Source organism: Chaetodon auriga, chromosome 7 (assembly GCF_051107435.1).
Source record: "Chaetodon auriga isolate fChaAug3 chromosome 7, fChaAug3.hap1, whole genome shotgun sequence".
Classification (NCBI taxonomy): Eukaryota; Metazoa; Chordata; class Actinopteri; order Chaetodontiformes; family Chaetodontidae; genus Chaetodon; species Chaetodon auriga.
Window position 1 is genome coordinate 21,843,879 of NC_135080.1, and position 14,182 is coordinate 21,858,060.

Consider the following 14,182-nt stretch of genomic DNA (forward strand, 5'->3'; position numbering starts at 1 on the left):
TAAGTTTGAATTAAGCATAAAATGATGCTGTTCTATAAATATAGCCTCCTTTTATTGGTTTTTGGCTTTGAGGTGATCAGCCGTAGATCATTTTCTCCTTTTTATTGGCCCAGTCTGCCACTGCAGAGCAGCCGCACTTTAAGTTACTGTGCTGTAAAAGTGGTTTTTGTGTGTGAAACTGTAGCTGTAGAAAGAGAGCGCACATACTGATGTTCAGTAGAAAGGTTGTTCTGGCGTTGGTGTGGACAGGCAGAGGTTTTGACTGAGTGACTCTGGTGCTGCTACAGATAAATTACATGGCCCCATGTGTCTGCACTGTTATTACTGTGTGTGGTCCTCCAAACCACTGTGGAAAAATCCATCATGAAGCACTAGTTTGAACAAGACACATTTAGTCAGTGAGACAAAACCACCAGTTTCTTCAGTTGTTTGTTCAGACCCCTGTACAAAGTGAGTGTGTGCCCACTGGAACAGGTGGAAACTCACACATGATGTTATTGTTATGTGTTCACTGTCTGTCAGAAACCTGAGGACGGTTTTGTCATGTTGAAGTCACAGCTTTCAGTAACATTGTGACCACTGAGTGAGAAGATATAAGAAATGTTCACAGCTTTTCTTCAATTCAGTCACATATTCATACATGTATGCATATTGTATGTGCTGGAGCTGTGTGCTTGGAGCGCTTGTCAATTTTTTAAGAAATCAATAAAATCGCATACACCCAGATCTTGGATTCACCGTTTCATATTATCTGTCGATTGTTTTTGTTGGCCTCTGCAGCAGTGACAGCCATGGCTGAAGGGGAGATTGTGACCATGTTTCACATTTGGTCAGATACTGAGCAGATCTTCTGTGCTGCCGGGTTGAAGGTGTGTGTGAAGCATCCACATTTTACAATATGCAGCTTCTCTGCATCAACATCCATATTTGAAGCATTGCAGTCCACCACAAGCTCATTGGTTCTGCTGATATTGATCTTCAGCTGATTGTCGTTGCACCATGTGATGAAGCTCAGTCCTCTCTACTCCTCTCCTGAAGACAGCATGTTTCTCACTGGACATTATTCACTGGAATATACATGTCAATACAGTAATAACTTGCATAAAATACATTTCAGCATTAAGATGCATTAAATCAATGCTAATAGTAACTGTATTTGTATGGCACCTTTCATACATGGATGCAGGCCAAAGCGCTTCACAGAACAAGATTAAAAACAACAAAAATGTTGACCGTTATAAAATTATAATAACAATTATAAAATCTAAAGAGGTAAGAAGGCATGATTCTCAAAATTATGGGCCAGATTTAAAACATAGCATAACATAGAAATACCAAGGATTACTGTGGGTGTTTGCTGTTCTTACTGCCAGAGGGAGAGTGTTGCACAGGGCCATCAGAGGAGAGAGCAGCTTCATTTCTTGGGGGAACATTACAAGGTACAAGGTTGTGTTATTTATCATTCTACAACACAGGGTTGCATAATGAAATGATAGTAGTTGTCCCTTTTTGCTGCTCACCCAACAAAAATTCTGTAATTGGACGGATGAATAAGTCATAAAAATAATGTGGAAGTTGGAGTTGGAACATCAAATGATTTGCTGATATATGATGATATGTGTTAGTTTATGTAAGGCTCACAAAGAGGATGTGCATATTGTGATTTTTTCAGATTCTTATCTTATTTTTACAACATTTTTATAATGTTGTAACTAATGAACTTGCAAGCCCATTCTGACTTTGTCCTGTTTGTGTCTCTTTACCCGTAGATGTCCAGTATTGTATAAACAGTTGTCCATTATGTCATATTGGTTTAAGTCCTGTTGAGTGTACCAGATTATTATGCATGATGATGCAGCATAGTTAGAATTTATAGGAGTTTAGACATGGTAACGGAGATTACATGTGTCCATGTTGTGATGCCTTGTCTCCACACAGGGGGGCGCCAGATGAGCAGAAATATTGTAGCTGCAGCAAAGTAAATTTTACATGAGACCACCCACTGCTAACTGTCCTGGGTGAGTCCCAGCAGGGGATTTTACTATAAAGCTGTCCTATTTGGAAGTCAGAAATTACCATCTTCTCTGCCACCAACTTATTCATGTTTTAATGTGCTCAAACTGCTCTTCATGACCAGAGCTGATATTACAAAGATGGTGCAGAGGAATGTATACACTGGTGTAATCCACAGTGACTTAGCCCATGAGTCACATGTAAAGGCAGCAGAGGTGTACATGTTGTTGGCAGCGATGATGTCACAAGTCATAAGGCATCCTCACCATCACATACTGAGAGGGGCTTTATATGATTACATAAGCATAAATTGTTGTATTAATACAACATAATCACAGCCCGACTCACTGAAGCATGACAATAGAGAAAGAAAAACGTAAATATTAGAGAATTTACTCATATTATTGATAATCTCTCATCCATGTGATGCCAAACATTGAGTAAGCAAGTGACTGAGCCTGTGATTAAGCACTCTGATGACTTAAATTTGAGGACTTGTCATTTCCATCCCTTTCAGGCTTATTAGGTCTAACGCAGCATACAGGAAAGCCCCCTCTGTTCCTGTGGTGTAGTAAGCAGAGGATTTACATCACTGCTTGGATGAGTTGAGTAAAGCAAACAATGGGTGAGTGAGACCAGACTGGCTCTGGTCCTCTCTGGCACCCAGCGCTGATGAGTGACAGCTGCTGGCAGGGGGTGGTAGAAGCTGACACTGTGTGTGTGTGTGTGTGTGTGTGTGTGTGTGTGTGTGTGGGGACTATAGCTCTGGGCAAAGATGGAAGTCTCGCCTCTGTTCTCTCTCCGTCCTTAACCACACCAAATCTGTATCAACCATCTGTTATCTAATCATAAATCTTAATCTTAATCTTAATCTTAACATCTGATGGGCCCATCACATCATTTCTGCCCATAACTCTGCTGGGAGTCATCATTTAGCAATGGGCCTATAGTGCCATAAGAAACTGTAGTGGTGCCACAGTTTTGCCTGTCAGAAATGCCAGAGAAAGGCACAATTATTAGGATTCTCTCTCTCTCTCTCTGTGTGTGTGTGTGTGTGTGTGTGCCCCATGTATTACTCATGTTGTGGGGACATAAATCTGTTTACACAGTCACACTGTGGGGGCAAAATGCAGGTCCTCATAATGTAAATCACAAAATTTTAGGGTGAAGACTTTAAGTTGAGGTTAAGTTAAGGTTAGGGTAAGTCTCCTGGAAATGAATGTAAGTCTATGTAATGTCCCCAAAAGTGATGAAAACCTAATATATGAGAGTGTGTGTATGCAGCTGCCCTTGCCATGACATTTGAGGTTCCTTCAAACCCTGAGGGCCAAAGTCAGTATTTCTTGATGTTTGCACATTTCTACACACACACTGCATGCACGCAGGGTAACCCCTCCATGGAAGCTTGTCATGGCCTGTTTGCTCAGAAACAAGCATTAAAATGGATCACTGCTTCGCTTCTTTCAAGCCACAGCCTCAACATTTACATTACTGCTCCTGTCATGATGCTGGAGCCAGCTGTGTACTAAATAATAAGCAAGCTACTGCACGAATCAATAGCAAACACATGCAATTAATCAATGTAATTGCTCCCTCCTAGCTTCAAGACCTGCAAGGTCACATTGCCAACACTATATCCATTGCAATTAGCAGCAATAGACCAGTTTGTGTATACATGTGTGTGTGTGTCGGGGAAAGAGAGAGAGTGCAGGAGTACAAAAAGTCTTGAAAGAATTTCTGTTATGTGTATATCATATATATAAGCATATACATGATGCAGTGTGTTTTTGTACCTTCTGGTAATGAAGTAGTGATAAGAAGGATAAATGAGTGTGTATATGTGTGTGTGTAGCATGGATGCATTATCCATTGCTGATCTGACAATCTAGGCATGGTCCATTACACAAACCCTATCACTAAGTCCATGCTCATCCTGCTGTCAGGCTTTGGCATCACACAGAGAGACGCATACATCATACATCACATAGATCATGCACTAAGGCACATCCTTCCTGTCCATCTCTATTTAATCACATACACACGTACATACGCACAGTGATGTAAAAAGTTGGAGGTGGCAACAACCTTCATTTTTCAGACATCCATTAAAGGCAGTGAAGAGAAAGAGAGAAGGAGCACTAATTGGAAGTGAAACAACATAGCCCACAGTAATGTTTTCCATCCACACGCTCAAAGATCCCTGCCTGTCTGCTAGTATTAGCTGCAATGAGTCACGTCACACAAAAATCACACACACCCTTGTGTATGATTAGCTTGAAGGAACTTGTTCTGGATGATCATAATACACACACACTGCGTGTCCCGGCTATTGTATGTGCATAGGCCTTTAAAAGTCAAATAAAGAACAGGGGATGCCCTCCAACGCACACATGCACACACACACACACACACACACACACACTTGTCCTACCTACCTTGAGAATCCATTAGGATGATATTGGATTTTCAGCTACTATAATTTCTCTTGGCACTTTAATTTTTGCATACAGAAGTCACTTTTTGCCATCTACAGCACTTTTCAGCTGTTACAAATTAGTCTTTCAGTGTGTAGCCATGGCAACCAAGCATCTCCATCTCCAATGTGGGCTGCTGCAGCCAACTTTAGTGTACAATGCAATGCACAGCGCACATGTACGGTGGGTGGAGACACAGTGGCTGTTCAGGGTTGCATATAGCAAGGTGTTTGGTTTGAGTTCGTGCTTGTGTGTGTTCACAGTGAATAACTTCATCAAGTTCATCACTGCCATCAAAATAACAAGCATGTCCCTGTATCATGGCTCATGTCAGAACAGGGACACTTCTCTCTAAGAACCCTCTATGATGTCTCCTGCTCCATGTCCAGTAACCGTGGCACCTACATGAGACCCGGTTTGCCCCCTGCAGGTATAAATGTGTTTGAGAAATGATAGTCAAGGAGTTGCCCCTGTAAACTAAATTTGACATCTGAAGTTTGAGGATGAACATAATTGAATTTACTGTGAAGATGAATTTGTAATCAGTTCTTTCTACGACAATAGCAGATTGCTGAAACCTCTGAAACACTGATGCCTGAAAGGCCCTGCTTTAACCCTTTTTTTACAACTGCACACTCACATTTCTGTAGACTGAGTTCATCTCTTCAAAATGCTTCACACACATTACAATATGTATCACTATTGTCTTTGCAAAATGATCTTTCATTTATTTATTTATCATAAACTAAGTTTCCATTACAACAAAAACATGGTCACTTGCCTGGATTGTTCTACCTTAGTACTTAGCTACTTCGTAGCAATAGTAATACTACTACTACTACTACTACTACTACTACTAATAATAATAATAATAATAATAATAATAATAATAACAATAATAATAATAATAATAATAATAATAATAATAATAATAATAATACATTTTATTTGTAGAGCGCTTTAACAATGCTCAAAGATGCTTTACAGGAGAAGGGTCAGATAAAAACAATAAGACCATACAGGATAATTAAAAGACAATCAATAAAAGCAAAGCAGAGAAGAAGAAACAAGACAAAAACAAAAAGAACAAAAACATCCAAACAATTCAAACATTAAAAGCTGATCTAAAGAGGTGGGTCTTGAGGAGTGATTTGAATGTGATGAGGTCAGCACAGTCAAGGAGGGATTTGGGGTGTGAGTTCCAGAGTGTGGGGCCAGCAACTGAGAAGGGTCTGTCCCCCTCAGCTCTGGTGCTTGGTCCTGAGAGGGGTAGAAAGGAGGTTGGCATCTGCTGAGCGGAGGTGACGGGGGGATTGCATGGGTGGAGCAGATCAGTGAGGTAGGAGGGGGCGAGGCTGTGAAGGGATTTGAAGGTGAGGAGGAGCAGTTTATTTTGAATGCGGTGAGGGATGGGGAGCCAGTGGAGGTTCTGGAGGACGGGAGTGATGTGGTCATGAGAACCGGTTTGAGTGAGGAGTCGGGCAGCAGAATTTTGGATGTACTGGAGTTTATTGAGAGCTTTGGAGGTGGAACCGAAAAGAATGTTGTTACAGTAGTCTCGGCGGGAAGTGACAAAGGCGTGAATGAGGGTTTCAGCGGCTGAAAAAGAGAGAGATGGGCGGAGACGGGCAATGTTGCGGAGGTGGAAGAATGCAGTTTTGGTTATGTGATTGATGTGGCGTTCAAATGTGAAGTCTGTGTCGAATATCACGCTGAGGTTGCAGATGTGAGGGGAGGGAGACAGGGTGTTTTTGATGGTGATGGAGAGGTGGGGGGACTTTGTGTGGGATTTGGGGCCAATTATGATGAGTTCCAATTTGTCACAGTTAAGTGGTACATGTCACAGACTTTAAGTTTTCTCCTCTAGTACCCCTGGGAAGAATCCTTTTGTTGTCCGATCCATCCCTGGTAATCTTCTAAAGATAGGTCCAGACATTCAGCTTTCATTGCATCCAAGAGGGACATCTTGGACACATTTTGAATGAACCGTGATCCACAGTTTAGTCCACATCGACCTCTGTTGTGCTGACTGTGTGATGAGTTTTAAAAAAGTGAACTTGGTACAGAAACATGTGAATTAGCAACTGAAAAATCTATAAAATGGCATGTGGGGGATGAGCATGCCCAGGAATACATCTGAGTTGTACAGATTACTGGAGAAATGCTCACAGTGTTTAGAGAACAGCGATTTTCAGTCAACAATTGCGCCAAAGCACCAGAAAAACTGTGATTATAACGAAACAAAGACATACCTGATCAAAGAACATGCAAAACATGAAATCCTCTTGTACAGACTTTGATTTAACTTTCATAAGAGCAGCATGATGCACAATGAATGAATAGTGACATGTACCAAAGGCGATGCTGAAACATGCATCCAGGATCACTGGAAAGAAAACGTTCTGTCCACTGGAGTTTTAGTACAGTTACGGAGCTCTGCTGATCTTCCTTTTTTGACTCCTCGGCAACACACGCTCACTGACTCTGTCCTCAGATCAGAGGACAATGGCCGGGTGAGAGTTACTGCAACCACCACTCAAGAGCTCAGTGTGTGTGTGCGTCTATCCGCCCTGTTTCTCACGGCCCTTAAGAAGAAAAGAGGCCTTGTCTCGTTCCATTAGTGACCTGAGCTGCAGCACCACCACCGCTCAGCTCGAGCGACTGGAGGATAGTGCTGGTTAGACAGCAGTTACGTCCAGGAGCTGTGAGGTCGGGGGGACTGCTCTGACAGGAGAGTGACAAGGGAATAAGTATCAGACGGTTATGAAGTGTCAACTGTTTCAAACTGTCACCACAGTTCTTTGTTTTTGTCTTTGGATGTGAGTGAATGACCACATTGTGAGCGATATTAAACAGCAATAATAACTTGAAAGGAATAGTTTTTGGACATTTGCTTTGTCACTGTCCACTTTCATATCTGTCTGTTAAATATGAAAAGTGAGCAAATCTCCCAAACTATAGAGTAGTGAAGCAAGAGGAGTCCCTGGTTCTGGTGATACAACATATTCTGTGACCTGTCAGATTCTGTGACCTGAATGAAAGGTTAGGGTTAGGGGGTCCTACCATAGACACAATAACAGATGGTGTAACACTGCAAGTGTTTTTCCTCAGAATTTAAATGAATTGCTTTAAGATGCAGGTTGTGTTTTTAGGTTTAGTTTCCACCTGCTGTTGGTAGGTTGGTACATTACAGAATTTGAAGCTCTGTGATTGGATGTTTCTTGCCATAATGTACCTTTGGAGTCACACTTAGCCACAAAGATTTTATGGAGTCACTTACAATGCCTGTGGGTAAAACAATGGGGCTTCCAGAAGCAGGGGCACCACAAATAGCTTCTCCCACTTCACAACTCTGTCACTTTAAAGGCTTTTATGGGCCTCCTCCGTGTTTTAAAGACATTCAGGAAGCTGTTTAACCTGCTTCAATCCCGGTGATGGAAATGCTTCACAGTTTTAAACTTTTGACCTGCATTCACTCAACTGGATGGAAACATGAAAACACAGGTGAAAAGCAAGAAGGGTCAGATCAATAACAAGAGACAGCAGTTGAAATCCTAGGAGGCAGAAATGAAAAGAAAATGAAGGTGAGCGTAGAGGATGGAGACACAAAATGAAAGAATCAAAAGGTCATAAAGGGAATGATGGAAAAGAGAAAAAGAAGTAGTTCATGAAAAGCCACAAAACATGAGCAGAAGTAATATTATATTACTTTATTTATCTTTTGTACAATGTAATTACAATACAAATATGTAGGTTTAAATACAAAAATTCTGTAAATAAAGATTAAAAATAAATTCCACTGGTTTGCTTTGTTACCATCACTAAACTATGGTTTTACAATCAAGTTTATGAGGTCATTTAGTTTGCTTTAACGCGGAACACAATTAACCTACATTTATAATTTGGAGGGCGTGCAAACAAGAGTCAAGGGCTAAAATATATTTTTTATGAAATAAAAGCATTGATTTCATGAGTGGATCAGTCTTCTCTTACAGAACCAGAAGGGCAGAGAGGGCAACTGGAATATTTTTGCTGGGGAAGAAATATTGATTTGTCCGAAAACAGAGATGAAAACAATGGGCGGACCCGAGATGGTATAGGCCTGTGGCACATAAATTTAAGTTCTCTGAGAAGGCAGCCTATCAGACGGGATCGCTGCCACAGGAAGAGACCCAATAAGCTAATTAAACTGTGGAAAGTTAATGAGCAGGAAACCTAATCAGTGGCCGTCCATATCCACACAATTCAATTGCCAAGGAACATAACAGCAGCATCTCTGGCCAGATTACAGTTTTTATAGAACACACAGACACCACCTGTTCATCACACGTCACAAGAAAAAGCCCTTCTATAAAGAACATCTCTACTTTGCAATGGTTCATCTCAAACAGACCTGAACTTTTATTATGAATCATGCCAGAAGCTGTGAGTCAAAACAAAGCTTTGTTGACATTTTTGGAGATTTAACTACAGAGGGGAGTTGCACATACTTGTAAAAAAAAAAAAAAAAAAAGAAGAAGAAGACGGAAAGAAAAGGAAAAGAAATTGCTAATGAGACTGTAATTATAAAATAAGCAACATTTTTAAAAATATGATCAAATGTGTTGTTGGTGAAGTTTTAGGAGTTGAGGAACATGACGCTGAATTGGATGTGGCTTGGCATTGAGACAAAAAGATGCAATAACAAGGATGTGGGCTACGTGATGAACGTGTCTTTGTTCTCAATACTTTCACACACTCCTGTCTCTCACTCTTAACTCTTTTTTCATATCTCATCTAATTTTCCTCTCTTCAGACTTCCTCCATCTCATTTTTTCAAAGGTATTACTCCATGCTCTCCTTCAGTCTTTCACATACAGGTTATCCTTCCTTCTTTCCTCTAGCAATCTATTCTACCACTGTTCTATATCTTCTCTTCCTCTTAATGCATCAATCAAATGTCCTTAATAATTCTGCATCAGAAATAAATCCTCTATTTCTCTCCCTTCATTTATTTTCTACACTTCAGTCTATGTCTACTCATGTTCCTCTTCTCTTGTCACCTCTAATCATCAACCCCAAATCTGTAATGAGTGCAGCACAACTGCAACTGATACAGTAGTACATAGAGGAGAACACACAATCATACTGTACGTGGTGAGAAGATACCCTGTGTTTCGAGACATTGACGCATTTATGAATGTTGGAATGTAGTGCATCATTTTTTTCAAGCAGTTGCACAGTGTTGTAGAGTGTTTTTTTTTCCACTGAGTTGTTGAAATTCCTTGGATTTGTCTGGAGAACATGGAGTCCAAAGGATTATTGTGCTGTATTGTCCAGAGTGTCTGTGTGCTCGATATCCTGAAGCGATATTTCATGTCCCAGTAACCCTTGATGGGAGGTTTTAGCAACAGAAATGGGCTACAGAGCCAAAGTGAAGCCATACTGACTGAACTGGCTTCACTAGCAATGGAGTGTATATACGTGAGGGCTAACGGAAGAAACATGCCACTATATACACTTACTGTCTCACATGTTGCACTACACACCGCTGTACTGTCAGCCCTTTCTATTTGGTTCCTGTTACAAGACTCGGTCTCCCTCTACTGCTGCCCAGCCACATCTGTTACCTGTCTACCTGTAGTTTCCCTCCTCTTTACAGTTCAACAAAAATAAATATAGGGGATGAAAAACGCTCCTGAAACACTGCTATAAAAATTTGATTTTTAAGTATATATAACTTGTTAAAATAAAAAAATGAAATACAATAAATAAAATAATTTTGGCCATAAATCTCTACTATTAGTCAGTAAGTCCTTTTGAATTGGTAGGGTCAGGTCTTACATCATTGGCTAGTCCTTTCAGGTATCCAAACTTTTGCTGTGCTTAGCCAAGATCAGCCTCAGTCTGATCATAAGTCAACAGATCACTTCTCTGCTTCTCAGCATGTCTTGTAATGCAGCCATATCCGCTAAATTCTCCACCAAGATCTCCACCAGAAAAAGAAAATATCTCATGGGTTTGGAATGCAACTGAGTGGAGTCCCCTTTCAAAGAAAGAAACCACTGAGCAGTGTCCCCCACAATGTCCTCAGAGGGGCACATGCAGTACATCCAGGGACTTGCAGCAGGTAAAGTAAAGCCAGACTGGTGAAGTGAAAGCAGGGAAGTGGATAGCAGGTGGAGTGGAAGGATTCAGTCCATCAAGTCTAGTGAGCGCGAGATCTGATCCTCCAATGGCAGCCCAGCAATCTGCCAACTTCCTCCCAAGTTCTTGTTGGAGTGTAAAGAAAGCAATTAAGATCATCATAACACTAACTCCTCCGAGAGCTTTTAGCACGTTGCGAGGCTGCCACAGGTCAGATGCTAGGCTAACTTTAAGGACCATTATCCTGTTCGAAGCAGAGATGCTGGAATTAGTGTCCGACTTTCTCAGGCTTTAACTCCAGGACCAGAGCTACAGCTTTGGGGAGGCCATCTCTGGCTTAAAGCTCAATCTCAAAAGTCTTTTGAAGATTGTTGGAAAATGGGTTGGCTGCTGCAGCTGGTGCCTTATTCGCGGGCTGCTGGGGAGCTGGTTTGGCCTCCAGTGCCGCCCACTTGGCCTCAAAACGATCATCGTCTTGGCTATCGCTGGCTGCTGGAGCTGTAAGCTGGCTGCCCTCTGGTGGCCAGCTGCTACTGCTGCCACCATTGCCACCACTGTTGGTCCCATTCTGGAGGTCCATCATTATGCTGCTGTGTGGTGGGAGGCCATTAATGGCTGTCGATAGTGGAGGAGTGGAAGAGAATGGCGGTGTGGAAAACCCTCCAGTGTGCCCGATTGCACCAGGTGCTCCTGGGTGAGAAAGGTGCGGCCCGACTGTTCCAAGTGCTCCCACTTTGGGTGCTCCTCCGGCCGAGCCCATGGCCCCACCTGGACCAGATGAACCTGTGGCGGTGCAGAAGACATTAGCCACCATTTGTGATGGTGTGATGCCCACCACAGGCACACTGGCATTGGGATACGTCATACTGCTGGCCAGGCCTGGCATGTAGGTCTGCATGGGCACAAATGCCGGTTGGACAGGCTGGCTGGCAAACATTCCAACAGGGGCTGGAGTGGCATCGAAAGCCAAGGGGAAGGGCTGCATGGAGCTTGGAAGGGAGCCTGGAGGCCCAGGAAGGGAAGGCTGGATCATGGGGGCCCCAGACATGCTCGGACCGGACATCGTTGGAATAGACATAGAGGGTAGAGACATGGGCGGGCCTGACACCGGAGGGCCTGGTATTAGAGGAACTGATGATATTGACATGGGTGGGAGGGGCATCGGGGCCTGACTTGAGAGAGCACAAGGGCCCGAGATGAGAGGCTTTGAAATGGTGCCAAGGGGCATAGGGACAGTGGACACTGGGGCGACTGATATGGCTGCCTGAGTGGACATCTGCTGACTCGACATGGAAGGTGGTCCAGGGATGGTGGGTATGGTGGGTCCTGGAGGTGGGGTCTGTTGTGCCTTGACAGCCTTGGAGACTTCCTCCAGCCATCTCTCAGCCTCGGAGGGCGTGCGCCTGTGTCCCATCTGCATCTGCATCTGCATCTGCATCTGCATCGCCGCAGAAACTGGAGGAGGAGAGTGGAGTGGAGGCTCCGGCTGCACCCAGGATGAAGTGGCTGCAGGGATAAAGTTAAAGATTTAGAGTCAGTTTAATAATTTCCTCATCACAGAGGCTCAGGTCTGAGTGTCAGTATTACTATTGATCTGATGCTTACCCTGTATTGGTGCAGGTGGTGGAGGCAGGGCAGGGGGCACAGTGCAGGTTGGAGGGCCATTTGTAGACAAAGAGGGGTTGGAGAAAAGCTCATCCGATGGCTTGGTAAAGGAGGTGTTGATCTGGCAACAAAGGGCATTAATACTACTGTCTCCCTCACCTGGCAGCCCCATATCCATCTCTGGTACTAGCAAGAATGGGAAACACAGAGGGGAGGCGAGGAGGGAAAAGAGAGAAAGACAATGGCAGCAAGGAGGATAAGAGGAGGTGGAATAGGAGAAGAATAGGATTGAGTAGAGGGACAAACAAACAAACAAAAAGAGGGAGAAAATTTTTTTATTCATTTGTATAACAGGCCCAATTATCATCAAAAGCATAGAAAGTGGAGCAATGCAGACTTTGATGCTGCCACTATTGACCTAAAAAGCTTCACATAAACAAGATTCTCAAGACAAACACGGCATTGTGCTAATCAGGGCCGATTTATTAAACATTAGAAGGTTCATAATTACAATGTTTACAGGCCAAGCCGCACTGTGTGAGCTAACCTACACCGTGTAGCTTTATACTCTATGGACATTCCAGCCGATTTCGTCCTTGCCATGTGTATCTTGTGCACAGGGACGACTCATTCAGAGGTGAATTTAGCTTAGCTTATCCATGTTTTTAAACCAACTGTAACTGATCCGACCAGTGAGGGATTAGGCGGCATAATGTTCCCGCCTGACTTTGGTTTGGACTACAGCTTTAAACCTCTCCTGCTCAGACCACAGATATAAATAGATATCATATCTAATTCCCTGTTCCTTGTCCCCCGGTCTCTCCCTTCACAACGAAGGCCTCAGATACAGAGGAATTTTGTTTCTTCCTCTATTCCCTCCTGCTCTCCTCCACTCCCTCATCCTTCCTGTTTTTGCTGCCCCCATCCAGCATGCAGAGCTGTCCACAACACTTGACAGAAGAGGAGTTTGATGATATTTTTGATCTTGTGTTAATAAGTCACACATGCGGAGGAATGACTGTATAGAGGAGCGGGATGAAAGTAAAGAAATGAATACACACAGACGGGGTCACTGTGGGTTTAACATCAAGCATCTGTGCTGTGACTTAATGTATGTACAGTATGTCTCTCTCAGCTGAGTGCACTGTGTGGCTACAGGCCTTGAATTAGTTGGAGGGTACAGAGGGCGCTGGAGGCATGTGTAAGGTCCCATTAAAGATTTCTCTGTGCTTTGTTCTGCCGTCCTTCTCTTTCCCTACTCTTGCTAATGTCCCGCACTCTAAGCACTTCCCATGTGTGTCTATAACGTATGTGCACATGTGTTTCTCTCAGAGCAGGTTTCAGGGCTTGCAGAGGGCTAACCAGGACAGCTGATTGACCGCACAAATCAATACACACATTGTTCAGGGAGTCACAAAGGAGCAGGGAGGCAGTGGAATTGGCTGCTACTGTTTAGTACGTGTGTGTGTGTGTGTGTGTGTGTGTGTGTGTGTGTGTGTGTGTGTGTTACAGAGGGAGCGAGTGCACTGAACATATACTGTAGGATTCAAATTGCATTAAATTCACCTGGATATACACACTAACTCTCATGGGGTAATAAGAGATGGGAATGAAAGGAGTGAATATGAGAAGCAGAGTGTAGAGAGCAGGAGTTGAATGTTGTGGTTTAGTATTCCAGTCAGAGGAGTCCCCCAGTCAACTCTCTCATCTCTACTAATGACTATAATCAGCCTTGCTACTGAGCACTCTGATCCTGTGGCACCACACAGAGTGGGTGTGTCTATGTGTGTGTTCCTGTGTGTGTGTGTGTGTGTGTGTGTGTGTGTGTGTATATATATATGTCAACCTGCAAGGGGTAAGTCAGTTATTATTAATTGTCTTTAGTAAAAAGCCAAGAGCTTTCAGGGCCACACATGCCCAGCCATCAGCGCTGGCACTGATAGCAATAATAACAGCACTTCACA

The 14,182-nt window shown here is 43.1% G+C and overlaps 1 protein-coding gene across 4 annotated transcripts in view; it reads right to left on the bottom strand.

Annotated features, from left to right (window-relative positions):
* Nucleotides 1–9,365: 9,365 nt before the first annotated feature.
* The window catches only part of numbl (NUMB like endocytic adaptor protein), a 53,075-nt gene continuing 48,258 nt past the window's right edge, over nucleotides 9,366–14,182 (bottom strand). For 3 of the 4 annotated variants that reach the window (XM_076734510.1, XM_076734509.1, XM_076734507.1), the window contains exons 8-9: nucleotides 12,219–12,404; nucleotides 9,366–12,119 (exon numbers count right to left, since the gene is read on the bottom strand). In XM_076734510.1, the coding sequence (XP_076590625.1) occupies nucleotides 10,951–12,119; nucleotides 12,219–12,404 (1,355 nt within the window). In that variant the 3' untranslated portion in view covers nucleotides 9,366–10,950. The remainder of the gene's footprint in view (nucleotides 12,120–12,218; nucleotides 12,405–14,182) is intronic. The other variant, XM_076734508.1, reaches the window with a different exon arrangement.